This window comes from Eptesicus fuscus, chromosome 3 (assembly GCF_027574615.1).
Source record: "Eptesicus fuscus isolate TK198812 chromosome 3, DD_ASM_mEF_20220401, whole genome shotgun sequence".
NCBI classification, from domain to species: Eukaryota; Metazoa; Chordata; class Mammalia; order Chiroptera; family Vespertilionidae; genus Eptesicus; species Eptesicus fuscus.
Genome location: NC_072475.1, coordinates 42,735,002 through 42,753,334, shown reverse-complemented (window position 1 = coordinate 42,753,334; position 18,333 = coordinate 42,735,002). Strand labels below are relative to the sequence as shown.

The 18,333-nt window shown below is 46.0% G+C and overlaps 1 protein-coding gene and 1 long non-coding RNA gene across 2 annotated transcripts; one reads left to right on the top strand and one right to left on the bottom strand.

Annotated features, from left to right (window-relative positions):
* Positions 1-1,562: 1,562 nt before the first annotated feature.
* Positions 1,563-11,066, bottom strand: PSMD2 (proteasome 26S subunit ubiquitin receptor, non-ATPase 2). Its single transcript, XM_008157528.3, has 21 exons — positions 10,909-11,066; positions 10,418-10,474; positions 9,880-10,044; positions 8,594-8,715; positions 8,189-8,413; positions 7,737-7,895; positions 7,461-7,605; positions 7,240-7,300; positions 6,844-6,990; positions 6,571-6,677; positions 6,249-6,376; positions 5,945-6,032; positions 5,084-5,246; positions 4,859-4,960; positions 4,532-4,677; positions 4,200-4,283; positions 3,812-3,980; positions 3,625-3,719; positions 3,300-3,426; positions 2,054-2,172; positions 1,563-1,904 (listed from the first exon to the last, which is right to left on the bottom strand). The coding sequence occupies exons 1-21, from the start codon at positions 11,041-11,043 to the stop codon at positions 1,722-1,724; spliced, it is 2,727 nt and encodes a 908-aa protein (XP_008155750.1). The 5' UTR covers positions 11,044-11,066; the 3' UTR covers positions 1,563-1,721.
* Positions 11,067-11,126: 60 nt separating this feature from the next.
* On the top strand, positions 11,127-17,719 carry LOC114228355 (uncharacterized). The gene is made up of 3 exons (XR_008555543.1): positions 11,127-11,392; positions 12,512-12,664; positions 17,555-17,719. It is a non-coding gene; the product is annotated as an uncharacterized LOC114228355 (long non-coding RNA).
* The last annotated feature ends 614 nt before the right edge of the window (positions 17,720-18,333 follow it).

Below are 18,333 nucleotides of genomic sequence, written 5' to 3'. Positions count from 1 at the left end.
GTTTCCTCAAATCCCTCTTATCTAGGCACTTAGGCCCCATTTGAATGATATCAGGGTAACTTGTTCGCCTAGTACAATATTGATCACAATTGTTTTCTTTCCATTACATAAGCTTTTTGATAAGTTTTTTTTCCCAATTTTTGCATTCCCACAAACTAGAATAACTAACGCAGAATAAGGCTCCATTGATTATTTTTTGCTGAATGAACAATTGAATGTGAAAAGATTAAGAGCCACCATGAAACTTTCCTACTCCAATTATCCTTTTGTTTTCAGTTTCTAATTTATTTTAACATCATCACCATTGGATATCAGGTAAGGCAATTACTATATCCCCCTTATACAGATAACAGAGGCTCATGAGACATGCTGATTTTCTCAAAACTACAACAGGTCTCATGAAAGGGGTTTGACAGGTTTGCTCTCCCAAGGTCAGTGCTTTAACCTTTTATACAGGTTTTATACAGGCTGCCAAATGAAAGCAGAGAAGACAATGGAGACACTCAATCCAAAGTTGCTGCTTCTCCAGCTAGCCAAGAGCTTGGACTACAATGGGGTCCACAAGTCTCCAAAGCTACATGGACAGATTAATATAATGAATTTACAGGCACAGGTTTTGGAGTCAGATAGATTTAGATTTCAATCCTGACTCCACCACTTACTATATGACCTTGAGTAAGTTATTGAATCTCCACATTACATTCCTCACCAAAATACAGAGATACCTCTCTCAAAGTTGTTGTGAGGTCTCAGAAGTATGTAGAATTATTCTTTTAACATTTATAGACCTATGAAGTGCCAGTCACTGTTCAGAGGTTAATCTCATAGTAAGTATTGGGTAAAATGCTAGCAATTACTGCCAGGACCACATGTTCTCTACTGCATCCACAGAGGCCCAGGCCCCAATAGTCAGTGCAGCCCCACAAGGAAGAAGTACTGCAGATCGAGTGATTATATTCCAGGAAGGAGGCCATTTCTCTTTCCCATTGCTACACCAAGGGAAGGTCAGGGTCAAGTTTCTTATACTGATTCTGAAAGGACAGCCCAATAGATGTTAACATGATCAAATTTCTCAAACAGCAGCCTCCCAAGAGTGACAGAGGGTCATAGGAGCTAAAGATGTCCTTTTCATACATCAACACAGAAGTCAAATTATAAAGAGTGGGGCTAATTCTACTGCCTCTTAGAGCAGGAATCCTTAGTTTAGTCCAGTCAGGGAATAATGGGCTTGAGATGGGTGTGCATTGACAGGGTTGGTGTAGGAGGTATATGGGTCCACAAAACCCTCACAAAGTTATTTGTAAGAGTTTGTATAAAAATTTGTGTATATGCATCTCCTAAAAAGAAGATTTACATTTATCAGCATCTCAAGGATTTGAAGATGAACCACTGTCTTAAGATGATTAGGAAAGAGAGGAGAAAGGGTTTAGTTCTTTCCATTCAGGGCAGCCTCCCTGCTAGCCAAGGCTCAGAGTTGCTGCAAACAATACTGGCTCACATCTACTCCCCACCCCATTCTGGCCTCTGTCCACAATACCCCAGAAAACACACAGAGAGGGACCTTGGGGATAAAGGTCTTTATTCAACAAAGTGATCTCACTCAGTAACAAAAGGACAGGAGGTAACAACTCCACCAAAGGTCTGGAGCAGTGTCCACCTCTGGCATAAGGGAGCATGGCCCACTAACATATCAGCTGCAGCTCAGAGCCTTTGGTGGCCACTTAGAGGTCATAGTTGGGGTTCTTCCGAAGGATAACGAAACCTTCCAGAATGGGGGTAACAGGAAGATATTCCTCAGTGGCCAATTCTGCCCGCTCCCCGTGGGCCAACAACACTGGGGTTGTGTGTGTCTGGAACCCTGTGATGGCCTTAGGCTTGCCAGCCTGGCCCACCACATCCACTGCCTGTAGGGTGAGAAAATTGAGATGAAGGGACCCCGGATAGCAATGCAGCAACAATCCAGAGCCCATACCAGTTTCAGAGAAGCAGGTACATGTGCATTCTCCAAGTTCTAGAATACAGTCTGAGCCCTCCCTTCCACTTAACCCCTCACCTGGCCCACACGGACAGACACTGGCAATGGTCGCAACTCCTCATCAAATGTAACCAGCATTCGGGGCTGCATGGCAGCCACCAGCCCATACAATACATAGTGAGATTTGCCTAGGATGACTGAGGGAAGAACACATGACAAACATAGTTAGAGACATTAGGACAAGCCTGATCTGAATCTAGGGACCCCATTCCAGCCCTGACTCTTTAACCCCTGTTATATAGCTGAACCCACATTCCTCTCCTCATATAACCTACTATAAACCAGAGATGTCCCCACCTTACTTGCTAACAGCCCTCAAACTTGATAATCACTTTCCCCAGGCACTCAGGAGCAGAAATTGGACTCAGTTCTCCTTTCTCTAAAGAAAATATATTTGGGCCAGATCAAAAGTATGCTAGATATGCCCTGCCCAGTGCTCAGTAGTTACAGCATTGGACCTTGGATGGAAGGGTTGCGAGTTTGATTCCCGGTCAAGGGCACGTACCTTGGTTGCAGGTTCCCCAGCCTCGGTAGGGGCAAATGTGGGAGACAACCAAATGTGGCTCTCTCTCCCCCACCATCCCCACTCTCTCTGAAAATCAATGGGAAAAAATATCCTTGCCCTAACTGGTTTGACTCAGTGGATAGAACGTCGGCCTGCGAACTGAAGGGTCCCAGGTTCAATTCCAGTCAAGGGCATGTACCTTGGTTGCGGGCACATCCCCAGTAGGGGGTGTGCAGGAGGCAGCTGATCAATGCTTCTCTCTCATCAATGTTTCTAACTCTCTATCCCTCTCCCTTCCTCTCTGTAAAAAATCAATAAAAATAATAAAATATATATATATAAAAATCCTTGGGTGCCCGGCCAGCGTGGCTCAGTGGTTGAGCATTTTACCTATGAGCCAGGAGGTTACAGTTCGATTCTCAGTCAGGGCACATGCCTGGGTTGTAGGCTTAACCCCCAGTGGGGGCGTGATGGAGGCAGCCGATCAATTAATTCTCTCTCATTGTTGAAGTTTCTCTCCCTCTCCCTTCTTCTCTGAAATCAATAAAAATATATACATTTTAAAAACCATCGAGTGAGGATTTAAAAAAAAGAAGTGTGGGAGATAAAAGTTTCATGAGGTCCATCACAGGCCCTAAAAACTTTTAGAGTGGTACAGAGCTAACTCAAAGCCTTGCTCATAAATGATCAAGATGGCCCTGGTAGGGATGGAGACAGGGCACCATGTGCCACCATATAAGATTCCTGACAGGAACTCACTGTTGCGGACATCCAGGAAAGAGACAAGCACAGTGAGCAGCCCAGCCACAGCCACTTGACTCATAAGCTGCCGGTCACTGTGGTAGGGGCAGAGGGTGAGTGTGCCCTTCCCTAAATGTGTCAGGCCCTGAAAAATACAGAAAGTAGAGGTGAAGAGTCACATCTGAAAAGACATCAACTAACTTAGCTACACAGAAATCCAACTCACTCACATCCTCCCTTCCAGACTGAACTCAAGGTCCCCTTCATGTCACTACATGTCTCCCTTCTATCCCCAGAGATATGTCCCTTAGCAAACTCTAAGGAAAACAATTCTATTCGTTACCTGTGCCAAGCGCACCATGAAGAGGTTGTTGGGGTCCTTGGCATGATACTGGGCTAACTGGCGCAGCATCGCAGCCAGGCGGGCATTATTGGTACCTGGAAATGTTAAGCATCATGGAGTATTGAAAAAAAAAGGTCCTCAAACCTCCCCCCAAACTGGTTATGATCTTTTTCTGACTGATACTCACCACTGCCCACCATGCCCATGGCAAAGATGGAGTTATAGGAAACTTCTGGGTCAGCATCATGAGAAAATTTGCTTAGAGTATCCAGGATGTTAAGTCGTGGATTTGAAACAGAAATTAAGGCCAGTGCTAAAGGCACAGCCCGTCGGAGTGTGGGCTCCCCGTATCTCAACTGGTAATAAAAGAAAATAACAAGAGTATCACAGAAAATAGTAAAAATAAGCTTTGTTACAGGAACAGACTAATAGGTAAAAGAGGCTTTAAACAAGTTTTATAGAAAGGGCACAGAAAAAAACATTTCTCAACCATGAAAACCCGTCAGGAAAGTTTCCTCTAGGGACCCCCAGGCATCAAAATCAGTATATTCTCATCCTCTCCATGCGATACTCACCAGGTGGCCAAAGGTTCGTAGTGCCATCTCTGCACCAATCTCTTCTCCCATAGCAATAAGGGCAATCCCCAACACAGCCACTCCCTGCAAATGAAGAGGCAGCAGAACCCAGTAAGCTCAGGCAACAAAAATCTCACCTTTGACTGGAGTCCTGCCTGAAAAGAAAAAGCTGTCCTGTGGGGCACACCCTTCCCCCTCATGTATGAAATCCAGTCAATACACAGCCATACTCAGAGGGGTTCAAAAGCCAACCCAAACCAGCTCCACCCTCTACCCTGCAAACTTCTCCTCCCTCAGAGCTCACTCAGAGAGTGCCTAGCTGCCCACAGAACCTGATGTGCTCCCATGTCAGCGGGAGCTTCCTTCTTGTCCTTGTCCTTCTTTTCCTTCTTGTCTTTATCTTCCTCCTTCTCCTTGGAGTCAAAGTGTTCACTACAAATGTGGAGCAGTTGCTGCACCTTCAGTACATTCCCAGAGCCTATAGCAGGATGGTAAGAGTGAGGAAGGGTAGAAATGAAAAGGTACCAAGGAAAAGCTTACTCCAAGAATAGGAGAAGCTAACCAATCTAATACAGATCAGAATGACTGAGCCAGGAGAAACAACCTGAAAAAAGGTCTAGGAGAGAAATGGAGTCACTGGGAAGCACAAAGACACACACCTGCATAGGCACACACATCCACCAGTGTGTTGGCAAAACTGCGGAATGGCTCTGACACAACCTCCAGCGCAGCCAGGATTGCTTCAATGGCTTCTCCCTTCCCTACAGGACAGATTCAAGGGGTCAGAAGACACTTGCTTCCACACCACAGCCTGACACATAAACTGTCCCTGTTGTATCCATTTATTGTCAGCCTTTTTCCCAAATAGAGAGACATCCCCTCACCCAGGTGATTGAGGCCCAATCCAAGAGGAAGCCAACGGGCATAAGTGTCCTTGAGCTCAGTCTCTGACTTCTCCATGATGGTCTGAAGGATAGTGGAAGTGACATCTCCATTGCAGGACCCCACTGCTATCATTCCACAGGCTAGAGCTGTCACACCTGCCACCTAGAAACAGGGAAGTCAGTATTACACATAAGGTATTAAAACAGTTGTTTACCTATCTTGACTCCAGACAGCGAATTCCTACAACCTGCTGTAACTGCACTAGGTAAAAATCCCTTTCTGATGGTAGGCCAAAATAACAATAGTAGCAATAATTCATTGAATACTTATTATGTCAGCCACTGTGCCACCTGCTTTGCATACTATTAACATTTAATCACAACAACCCATGAAACAGTTCCTACTGTTATTCCTCTTTTAATGGTGAGGAAAATGAAGCCAAAAGAGATTAAGTTATGTGTCTAAAATCACATTACTTATAAGCAGAGGTGGGAGGATTTGAACTGAGGTCTTTCTGACTAAAGCCTATGCTATACTTATCCATCACTAAAACAACGCTACACAAGTAAGAAAATTTAGGGTTGACCAATAACTAAACCAGTGAGTGAGAATAACTCCCCTCAAACTGGGTTAAGTTACTAGCCACTCTAGTCTGGTACTCCTCATGGATCCCAAGGGCTGGAACTAGCAGCAACACCACTGGGACTTAGAATCCCAGTTTCAAGGGATTTCACTGAAAGCGATATAATTCCCCCCTCTCCCAGCCCCAACTCCATTTCTTTTTTCACTATTTATCACAGAGAGTGGTAGGACTCGAGTATTTCCCCACCTCCCATAAACGACCAACAGTCTCTATTCACCTCCATACTGGACTTGGAATCTCCCATCACAGGCAGCAGCAGTGTTAGAACATCTTCACGATTTGAGCCAGCATAGGCCAAGCCTAGCCTGCAAAAGCCAGGGAGACGCAGTCCCCAACACACATCCAAGGAAGGAACAAAAAGAGGATTGGTCATTCAGTCATCATTTCAACAGTCACAAAGAGCCAAGTACTCGACAGGCATAATGGTAGTTCTTGGCAATACAAAGGTGAAAAGGGCCAATTCCCTTTTTTACAGAGATTTCAGGATGAGCATGACCGGAAAGAGAAGCAACAAGCCTTACCCAAAGATAGAACCAAGTCTCATAGTGTTGCTGTTGTGGAGAACATAGTCTGAGAGCAGTGCCAGAGCAGGGTCACACTCATTCCGGACCGCAGAATTCACAATGCCACAGGCCAGAAGGGCTCCAGACTGCAAAAATGCAAAGAGATTCTTCACTCAGACTACTCTACCTTCCTTATCACAAGGACGCAACACAGGCCTCAAAGTAGCACCTGCCTAAACTGGAGTTAAAAGCCAGATAACTGGCCAGTGAAAGGGAGGCCCTGTGGGCCCTAGAACAGGGAAGGGGGATGTCCCCATTAGTGGGCTATGCCCAGACCCACCTTGATGTAATCCTCAGAAGAGTACAGGTACTTGTCAATCTGGGTGAGACCACCATCCACATCCCACAGCAGAATCATGCCAAGGGACGCAGCTGCACTCAACATTCCTATAGCAAGAAAAAGATCTGTCTTAAAACAGTACTACACCGAGAAAACTGTTATAAAGTGCTCTCCCAGGAACTGCACTGGGGATCCCTTGTCAGGTAACAGATGAACCTAGGAGGACAAGAGTGACCAAAACAACACGAAGATAAAGCAGAAACAGAATTATACCATGGTCCTTGTTCTTGTAAAGCCATTTGTTGCCATCATCAGTCAGCAGCTTATCCTGGCCAAAGGCTGCATTCACAAAGCCATTCACAAAAGAAGAGGCCAGGTTCATGCGGGCAGAGTCCACTTGAGAGCCACTGCCTCCAAACCCTGCACAGGAGGGAGAGGAAAGAAAGGTTGGTTTAGAGTAGGGCAAGAAAGAAACATGGCAGCTGGTACCTGGTTCTGAGCTGGCCCCCTAGGATCCTCTATCTTTGCTCCCAACACTGACCTGGAGGAAAGGTATGTGGGAATTCTGAGCTCTACAGGATAAATGTGTTTGGCCAACCTATCACTCCCAATACAAGGGGCATAATTAATAATCCTCCAATCCCCACACACATGCAGATAGCTACTCACTATTGTTCTCCAGGTGGGTTTTATAGATGTCATCAGGCACCTTGGGCTCCATGATATCCAGCTGAAGAGAAGTCAGAGGGTCACAACTGCTCCCCCAGTCCTCCCTTAGCTGTCCCTTCTGATATCCCACTCAGTGGAAATTCTAACCAAAGAGTCCAGTCAGTTATAGTCAGGTAGAATCACAACCAAGAAAGCTTTGATAGAAAAGGGCAGAGTCTCACCTCCCGAGCTAATGCCAAGAAGTTGCTATTGAGCTGCACATTGGACATAATCTCTGTCAGGTCCTCATACTCCTCCACATCTTCACTCAGCTCCAGAAACACCCCGTGCCGGCCTAGCATGAATGCCATCTGCTTCTGCACTACCCTGTGGGAGAGAGCCATCACAACTGCTCAGCCCCTACCCACTAAGGACACAGAAAAGCCCCTCAAGCTCTAACCAGAAACTACAAGCTCCCGCCCAAGCTCTCTTCCTCTGCCAACTTCTTCCCTACATACACATCCTTGCAAGAGGTGAAGATGTCTTCTACCAGTTCCATGTCATTGAGCATCAATGCCAATCTGAGAGCTTCAGGGAAGCGACTGAACTTTCGGAACACACCCAAGGCACAGCGCAGTAGGGCAGAGTTCTCAGGCTCAGGCACATAATTCACACAGCTACAAAGGTAAAAATAATAAAGGGATCAGAAGCTTCAGACATACATTTACCCCACTTATTTCACTTACCCAAAATAAATACTAAATACTATATATATGTTATCCAGGCACTATGCCAGATGCCGGGACTACTAAGGAGACATGATGTTTCTGTCCTCCAGTAGTTCACAGATAAATTAACTACCGTTTGGCACTACCTTTGATGCACATGCTCTGAGAAAACAGAGGCGGCACAATTAAGAGAAAAGCGCTGGGACAGCAGGCTGCCATCATTCCCTATCATACCTGCTCACCTGGTGAGATAGAGGCAGACCTTTGCATATGCATTCTCATCAATGTCCTTCTCCAGCATATCCACCTGCTCAATTTCCATGAGCAGGTCGCAGGCCTCATGCTCTGCATTATGGGCCATGTTGTATGGGACAATCTCCTTCACCAGCGTCAGCAGTGGCTCCCGCTGTGTTTTCTCCGCGTCATCCAGCTCCTGCCACTCCTTTGCCACTTCTCCTGCTAGATGCCTAATGGATAGACCCAGACCATTAGGGGACACAGCTTCACAGGAAGCACTTCCTTGTGGGTCAGGGAATTCAGTGTCTGGGAAACTCAATACACTGGTACTCTAAGACAGATAATACTCTAAGACCGAACTCAGAATTATGTCTCAGAACTCCCTTCAGAGTCCCAAGAAAAGGTCTTACCTGACATACTCATGACCCCACGATGCCAATTCCTCCTGGGAGCCCACTAGCCGATACTTGAGGCACTCACGCTCCCCACTCATGGTCATCGCCAAAACAGAGATGATATCAGCAGCAAAACGCTTTAAAGAAACCAGTCTTTAAAGTTAAATCCAGGGTAGAGTATCACACTATGGAATCAAGATCACTTGTCACTATCCCCCAAATTAAGTATTAACTATGCACCAACCTCTAGAAATTTACACATGGCATCTAAGTTAAGCCTCACAATAACCCCAGGGTTAGTACTGATATCTCCCTTTTATTTTTTTAATCCTCACCCAAGGAAATGTTTTTATGGATACTTAGAGAAACATCGATGTGAAACAGGGATCAGTGCCTCCCATACACACCGGACCAGGGATTAAACCCACAACCTTTTGGTATATGGAATCAACCAACTAAGCCATCCAACCAGGACACTGTATCCCTTTTAAACAAACATGGCTGAAGGATGGTGATAAGGAAGGAGTGGAGAAAGATGGACTCTCAATTTTATTCTAATCACAATAATAAACTACTAAAAGGTTTTAAGCAGAAAAAGACTCACAATCTAGAAAGACAACTACGACTGTTGCATGAAAGACAAACCGTGTAGGAAGTAAAAAACAAAGAAGGCGGCCAGTTAGGAGGCTGCTGCAGTAATCAGGTGAGAACTGAAGATTTCCTAGTTTAGGGTTGTTACAACAAGCAAAGAAGTGACTGAACTAGGTGTTATTTTAAAGATAAAACAAATGAATGTACATGGCCCTGGCCGGTTTGGCTCAGTCGATAGAGCGTCAGCCTTCGGACTCAAGGGTTCCGGGTTCGATTTTGGTCAAGGGCATGTAGCTTGGTTGCGGGCACATCCCCAGTAGGGGGTGTGCAGGAGGCAGCTGATTGATGTTTCTCTGTCATCAATGTTTCTGACTCTCTATCCCTCTCCCTTCCTCTCTGTAAAAAAATCAATAAAATATATTTTTTAAAATGAATGTACATGGGATATAAGGAAAGGAAAAAATTAAGGTTAAAAAAGTAAAATAGGTCATGATAATAAAATCCCAATGTCCAACATAAATGACAGAAACAATATCTTCTGAGAAGGCAATCCTCCTATCAGCTCTTATGTATTTTGACTATGATAGGCTCTATTCAACTAGCTCAGGTCTCAGGTCTATCAGGTTTCCGGTGACTTCCATGAGCGCCATGGTTCCTCAAGAAAAGGAATTCCTAAACTAGGTCTCCACCAGTTTCTGAAACAGTTTTACCTTATTCTCCCCGGGGGCCATGTTCTCATAGATTTCCTTCAGCTTGCCATAGTGTGGGCGCAGGAATTTGAGAGGCTTGGGCACTGAAGTCATGGAAGTTGTAGAAGAACGAATCTGTCTCCGCAGTTCTTCCAGGGCTGGTCGGTACAAGGACGTGTCCTTCTCCTGATCAGGAGGTGTGAGGGACAGACAAAAAAAAAAAAAAAGGAGGCACATCCCTGAAGTCATAGTACATGTGCTTAATGGCTCCCCTAGGAAAATCACTGTCTTTATTCATCTGTGATTCCCCAACTACCTGCACACGGCCTGGCACAAAAACAAATGACCCCGGCTAAAACGAATTGCTTCTCCCAGAAAGTTACAAAATGCTTCAAATAGCTTTTGTTACATTCCTCCCTCGAAACATCATCATAACACTGATCCCAACACAGCCCATCTTTCCCTATACCTCACATCGTGTTGCCTCAGAACGGAATAAAGCAAACAAGTGGGAAAGCTGCAAATACGAACCCGCTCATGTTAACATATCATGACTCACCCCCAGTCGTTCCACGAGCATCTCCAGTTCATCCTGAAGCTGTTTGTCCTCCTCAGACTGGAGGGTTGGAGGAAGAAGCTCATCAAGAGAAGGAATCCCACACACATCCTCCTCCCATTCACCCTGGGGCAGGTGGACAGTAAGCCTGCCTCTTTAGGAGAGATCAGGTGGACGAGGGAAGACAGCGGAATGGGAAGTCCTGTTGGGCAGGCAGCCTGGCTTCTGGACCAGTCCTGCTTGACTGCCACTTTAAAACATGGGATGGCAATGATCCACCTCGGACCACCTCACGAGGCGGTGATGAGGGCTAGTGAGGGCGGCGGGTGTAACAGCGCGGAATTGTGGATGAGGAGCAGAGAAGCAGGGTGCCGGGAGCCCGGGGGTACCCCATCCGCCCTCTCCCGGGGACGGCGGGGCCGTTGGGAGTCTGGCCCGAGGCCTACGGAGCCGCCGTGACTCAGCCCGCACCGGGTCCCGGAGCCACGCCTCACCAGCTCCTGCTCTTTGTCCTTGTCCCCGGCATCCTGCCGCTCCTTGCCGCCCGGCTTCTCCTCCGCGCCGCCGGGGGCCGTCGATGGGGGCTGTTGGGGCTGTACCGCTGTCTTGTCCCGGCCGCCCTCCTCCATCTCCACTGCCACTGCCGGCCAGCTGCGCGCGCACCCCGCTCACCCCGCCCCGTTTCCCAGGGAGCCTCGCGCGTCGCCCACGGCGCCCCGCCCTCCTGCTCCGGAGCCGGCCTGGGACCGGAAGCGACGCCACGGCCTGGGAGTCCCGCTCCGGGACTCCGCCCTCGGAAGCTGCAAGAAAACTACAGTTCCCAGCTGCCCGCGCAGCATAGGCGCAAACCTTGGACCGGGAGTTCTCGTGAATGCCACGAGACTGCGGCTTGGGATTCGGGCGTGCTCTCTGCTGTGGGAGGTGAGCCGGCTGTGCGCCTGGAGACCGCCCATCGGTTTCCTCATGGCGCTGTGAATGGTAACCCACAGTGACACCCCAGTTGGCTGCGTGGCGGGACAAACGGACGAAATTCTCGAAAGCCGGGACGCTTGATTGCCGTCTGTGTGAAGTTTGTGTAATCTGTGTGTAGCCTTACTCCACTGTGGGATATTAACCTTATTACATCCCCTCCCCCTCTCCCCCAGTTGAAGGAGTGTGCTCTAATATTACCATGAGAATATGGCTACCATCTTAAGTCCACCTGTGGAGCCAGGGGGAGTGAGTATTATGCTCCAGTGCTGTGACGGGCTAAAAACGGAACAAGGGACACAAAACTCTGGGGGGTGAGGGCATGTACAGGTGTGGGGTGGGGGCGACAGTGGTAAGATATGTACACATATCATACCTTAATAAAAAAAAAAAGTGGGGAAAAAAAAAACCAAAAAACGAAACTAGGGTCTTTGCCCTCTGTCTGTCTGTCTTGGTCTTCCTCAGGTATGACGGACACTGACATGACTGATTTTAAATATCACATATTGTCTCACAACCTTTTGAATTTGGTAGGGTTGTGTCCATTGTACAGAGGAAATCATATATAGTAAGGAGTAGAATTGGGATCTCTCAGTCTTCCAAGCTCTTGACTGTTGCAGGCAAACCTCAAAGTTTCTTCTTCAGTTTGGGCTATGTGTATGTATCTAGAAGGTGAGAAAAGAGGAAGTAATTCTCCCCTTCATCTGGTGAGAACACTCACCATTTGGCCTAGAGTCATTTTATTGGTTCTGAAGCATAAAAGAACACAGAAAGGTTATTTAAAAAAATCAAAAACAGCCCGGCTGGCGTGGCTCAGTGGTTGAGTGTCGACCTATGAACCAGGAGGTCACAGTTCGATTCAGGTCAGGCACATGCCTGGGTTTCAGGCTTGAATCCCAGTATGGGGCATGCAGGAGGCAGCCAATCAATGATCTCTCTCATCATTGATGTTTCTATCTCCCTCTCCCTTCCTCTCTGAAATCAATTTTAAAAAGTAAAAATATTAAAAACAACACTAGCACAGTGTGGTTAGCACTGAGTGAATGTTGGCTAAATATTTGTATAAATATAGGTGTAAAGGTCTGAAGCCCATTTTAAAACCTATTGCTTTTTTCCACTCAATGCTAGGATTCTGGGGATGACTTTGCATTTCCATCACCAATGACTCCCCCAGTCCTGGTCTGCTGACAGAAATTGAGTAGACTATAGCTGTTCTGCCTATACTATCTCTGACTTCAAGATGTCCATATATTGTCCTGCTTTCTTCAGTCATCTGTAAAGGTATTTCTCCTAAATCTCTCATTTTTCGATGACTTCGTTATATCAGAGCACAGATTTTTGTCTTTTATACCAGTTATATCCCATCATCGAGGAGATGGGGTGATGTGGCATAAGACACAGGCTGTTAACAAATGACTCCAGACGAAGAGTATGTGAATGTTTGTTGTATACTTTGTTTCAACTTTTTGGTAGGTTTGAAATGTTTCAAAATAAAAAGTTGGGGGTAATTGGGAGGACAGAAGCTTTCAAGAGCAGCGTTTAAAACCAAATTCTGCCCTTCACTAGTTGTGATCATTGGACAAGTGTTCTAACCTCTCTCAGCCTGGTTTCTGCCTCTGTGAAATGTGGGTAATGAAGTATCTCCCTCATAAGTTGTTAGGAGAATGAAATAAGACAATGTATAAGAAGTGCTTGGCTAGGTACCTGACAACTGGAAAGCAGGCAGTTGTCATTCTCCACCTACCTGAAATCTGCAGGACTGAGGTGAAGTTATTTCAAGGCCCTATGATAACATGGATATTCTGCCTCAACTTCATTTCAGTCAGGTTGCCCTCCCAGAAACACTCCTTCCTACCATTTGACCAAACTCCCAGCCTTGTGGCCAAATTGCTTTCCAAGCAGGGCCAGCCCATCACCTGTCTTCCTACCACCTTCCTTCAAATTGCATCCTCCAGCCTTCTGTGCTGCCCCCAAACTCATGGCCTGAGATGTAGAGCTATGCATCTTACGGATGGCTCTATTCATCTGAAAACCATTCAAGCCAAAGCATCGCTTAAATAACACAGCACCAGAAGTGCTCTTCGCAGGACACAGCATTGCACTGTTTCCACTAGGTTGCTACTTACTTTGTGTGATGTTTTTCTAAGAGTCACATTGCACTGTGTCCCTTGTTACTGTTAATTCCCAGGAAAGCAGATGTTACAATTCCTTCTTTTTATACCTGCTGTTATAACTTCTCTTCTCCAGACTCTTAACCTCTCATTATGCCTATTTCGTGTACCCCTTCTTTAAAAAAAAACAAAAACATATATATATATATATATATATATATATATATATATTTATATATATTTTTTTTTTTTTTCAGAGAGGAAGGGAGAAGGAGAGGTAGATAGAAACATCAATGATGCGAGAGAATCATTGATCGGCTGCCTCCTGCATGCTCCCTACTGGGGATCGAGCCTGCAACCCTGGCATGTGCCCTTGGCTGGAATCGAACCTGGGACCCTTCAGTCCTCAGGCCAATGCTCTATCCACTGAGCCAAACCAGCTAGGGCTCGTGTACCTCTTCTGATCATCCTAAACATTTCACCATTTCTAAACATGCCCTGCCCTTCAAGCTGACTGGCCTTATCCTTGTGTATGGAATGCCCTTCACTGTTTTCAGCTAGCAAATTTCTTCCATCTTCTGCACTCCAGCTCAACGTCACCTGTCCAGGACACTTCCTGTTCTACCCTTCAAGTTACTCATTTCTTCCCTGTACTCCCACCATGCTTGATACATACTTCTCTCCTTTCCTAGACTGCGCTCTTGGAGAACAGGAACTGTCCTCTCCATCTTTGTGCCCATAGCACCCAACCTAATACCTGGCTTGTGCTGGGCCTTGACAAATATTTCTTTTTTTTTTTTTTTTTAAATATATATATATCTTTATTGATTTCAGAGAAGAAGGGAGAGGGATAGAGAGATAGAAACAGCAATGATGAGGGAGAATCATTGATTGGCTACCTCCTGCACGCCCTCTACTGGGGATTGAGTCTGCAACCCAGGCATGTGCCCGGACCAGAAATGGAACTGTGATCTCCTGAGGAGGTTAACGCTCAATCACTGAGCTACACAAGCCAGGCTGACAAATATTTCTTGAATGTCATCTTTATGTATAATAAGGGCCTGAGGCTCTCTTTGGAGTCAGAGTGGGACATTGAAAATGTCCAGATTCTCCTTTGTGAGTCATGATAGGTCCACTGAAACTGTGTCTTTTTTTTTTTTTTCCCGAGGATATTTTTTTCCATTGATATTTAGAGGGAGTAGAAGGAAAGGAGAGAGAGAAAGAAAAACATCAATGTGAGAGACACATCAATTGGTTGCCTCTTGCACATGCCCTGACTGGGGCCTGGGATCAAACCTGCAACCTAGGTACATACCATTGACTGGGAATCGAACCCACAACCCTTTGGTGTGTGGGCCAATGATCTACCACTGAGAAACACTGTCCAGGGCTGAAACTGTGCTTATTTTATAAGGGACTCTCCTCAAGCCTGACATTTCCAGCATGCTTCCAAGTGTATAATCATATTATTTGACATGTTACCTAGTTGTGCATGGGAACTAATCATACTTCCTAATGGGACAGTGTAGGTTGTGGCCCAGCCCTTACCAATAATTGCTCTCATGTGTCCACTCAGGAGCACCATCACCATCCTTTAATCCCCCTTCTGCCTGAACACACCAGAGCATATCACAGATGCATGTTCAGCGTGGCGGGGCTACTAAGGGTGAAGGTCTGTCACCTGTTCGCCTTGCCTCTGGAACCAAGCACCTGCAGAGTGCTCAACAAACAGGTGCTACCTGGCTTAATTTCAGATCAACATGTGCCTAAGTTTCCTGCAGCTGCCTAGTTGACACATGTGCCTGGCCCAAGGGAGCTGGGTAGCATGGAAATGTACCTGCTGGTGATGGTCTCACATAGAAGTATGATGAAATTGCCCGGAGAACAGTTGTCTGTGCTTGAGTCTAAACTGTCATGACTTAGAAGACTAAATGGTGGTGATTAACAGCGTTTGAGTTCCAGATATTATTTTAATGCAGCCTGACTTATCTGACATTGGAAATTATGTAATCTTTTAAAAAATATTTTTATTTATTTCAGAGAGGAAGGGAGAGAGCGAGATAGAAACCTCAATGATGAGAGAGAATCATTGATCAGCTGCCTCCTGCAAACCTCCTACTGGGGATCGAGCCCGCAATGCGGGCATGTGCCCTGACCAGGAATCGAACCGTGATCTCCTGGTTCATAGATTGATTGCTTAACCACTGAGCCACACCAGCCAGGCAGAAGTTATATAATCTTTTCCCTTAGTTTCTTCCTTGTAAAACAGAGATGATAAAACCACTTTATAAATTATTGTGGGAAATTCATGAGATGGTGTTTTTAAAGTGTTTAATACAGGCTTAAACAAAATAGGGACTCAGTAAATGAAAGCTGCTACTTATTATTAGACACTTTCACCTTTTTGCAGATAGGGAATTTCTGTGTCACAGAGGCCAGCTGGTCAGCATTCTAAGTTGGCTTCTGAAATCAGATGTCAAGGCAAGGCTTTATGCTGCCAAGCCTCTCTCCTTACTCATTATGCTCTCTGACATATAAATCTCATCCTCTATGCAACAACCAAACTTCACAAACCATTTCTTAGTATTTCTTTGGGTTCTGGAATTTGCTAAGCCCATGAATTCCTTTTTTGTTATTGTTGTTTTTGTTGTTAATCCTCACCCAAGGATATTTTTCCATTGACTCTTTTTAGAGAGAGTGGGAAGGAGGGGGAGAGACAAAGAGAGAGAAACATTGATGTGAGAGAGAGATATCAATTGGTTGCCTCCTGGCATGTGCCGGGGATCAAACCTGCATTGGAGGTACGTGCCTTGATCGGAATCAAACCTGGGACTTTTCTGTCCATGGGCCGACGCTCTGTCCAGTGAGCCAAACTGGCTAGGGCCATGAATTCTTTTTTAAAACATTAAAGCTGAACAGGTCCTCAGACATCATCTCATCCAAATCACTACTTATTTTACAGACTGCTAAGGATACTGAGCCCTGAAGGGGAGATGAGCCATGCCTAGTGTCCCACATTTAGTGGGTAACAGAGCTGGAGCCAGAACCAGGTTTCCAGATGTGATGGCCCTCCTCTTTCTGATACATTTAGCCATCCCTCCTAGAGTCATGTTCGCAGTGGCTCAAGCTATGCCTTCCCTTGGTCTTAGAGTTCCCAAAGCCACTTTGCTCCTTTCTGAGTAGCCAGCTATTTCCTTCCCTTGGTGAGCAGCCAGCACCTCCAGGTAACTTGACAGGGGCCCAAATATAGCTCTTTATGGGGACAGCCTGGTGCTGGGACAGGAGACAAACTGTGGGACACATACTGGTGCCATCACCCAGGGACCCCAGCACCAATCCCTGGCAAAGTTTCACTCTTAACCTTCCAAACAACCAAACCTACCCTCATCTTGGGGAACACTGAATTTTAATTTTATTTTTTTAATTCTTACCTGAGGACATGCTTTTATTGAGAGAGAAAGAGAAAGGGAGAGAAATACCAATGTGAGAACCTTGCATTCACCCCCAATAGGGATTGAACCTGCAACCTGGGCATGTGCCCTGACCAGGAACTAAACCTGCAACCTTTTGGCATACTGGCAACGCTCAAACCAACTGAGCAACGCCAGCCAGGGCAGAACACTGAATTTTAAATAGAATTGAGACTGGACTCGTTTCACAGTTCTGCTCTAGTTCTCATTTTACAGATAAAGAAACTGAGGCTCATAGAGGTTAAGGAACAGGCTCAAGTTCATTCAGCTATTAAAGCTTATTTCAATCAGGTCTCTTTGAATTCAGTGAAGTGGTTAGGGTTATATCTGTAAAATGGAAACTGGAGGACTTATAAAATAGGTTGCACCCTGGCTAATTTGGCTCAGTGGATAGAGCGTCGGTCCTCAGACTGACAGGTCCCTGGTTCAATTCTGGTCAAGGGCACATACCTTGGTTGCAGGCTTGATCCCCAGCCCTGGTTGGGGCATGCAGAAGGCAATCGATGTGTCTCTCTCACATCTATGTTTCTCTCTCTGTCTCTCCCCATCCTTTCTACTCTCTCTAAAAATCAATGGAAACATATCCTCAGGTGAAAATCAACAACAACAACAAAATGTTGCTATGAGGATTAGATGAGCTCAGGAAGGTGAAAGTGCCAAGAGAAGAGTCGCTTGAGAGAAGGAACCATCTTATTCATCTCTGCATCACCAGGGACTGGAACATTGTTGGTAATTGATACATTTTTAAAAATACATCTGTGAATGTATAAATTAATAAATGATTGAATGAGAGGTGCCTGGAATGCAAGAGGTTTTCAATAAATGCTTCTTTCCCTCCCTTACTCTGGAGGGTGACGGCTGTATCTGCCATCTCTGTGCCTGGCACTTGCTAGGCCCTGATGAGTGTATGTAGGTGGGATGAGTGACTCTCAGGAGCACTGAGCCTTTGCGGTAATAGGGAAACGCATGCCTTTCCAGCTGCAAGCAGCGGCTGGTACTCCGAGCTCCAGGGAATGGCATGCTCCCTTGGCCAGGGCTTCCCTCCACTGCAGGGTGAGTGCCACCCACTTTTCAAGCTGACCCTAGCACCATAGTTACCCTGAACTCAGTGTCGGGCCCAGTTGCACGCACCAGGGGAGGACAGTGGCAAAGCCTTTGTGCTGTAGACCAGCAGGCAATGGCGATGTGGCCACCAGGGAGCAGAGGATGTATTCTGCCCACTCAGATTTAGCTTCATTCCATTCTTCCATCCCGCCTCTCTTTCTCTGTCTTCTTGGGGCTTCAAATGTCAGTCCCCTGTTTCTGGTGAGTGAGTTATTGAGTGTCCACAAGAGTGCCTGGCATATCGTAGGTGTTCAATAAACATTGG

What these genes read in the sequence shown, in the direction of transcription:
- PSMD2 (XM_008157528.3), bottom strand. Translation starts at nt 11,043, where the DNA reads ATGGAGGAGGGCGGCCGGGACAAGACAGCGGTACAGCCCCAACAGCCC. An exon ending in ATTGGGCCTCAATCACCTGG is followed by an intron (nt 4,961 to 5,083) that starts GTGAGGGGATGT and finishes TCTGTCCTGTAG; the next exon opens with GGAAGGGAGAAGCCATTGAA. An exon ending in TTTCCTGGATGTCCGCAACA is followed by an intron (nt 2,173 to 3,299) that starts GTGAGTTCCTGT and finishes TTCTTCCCTCAG; the next exon opens with TCATCCTAGGCAAATCTCAC.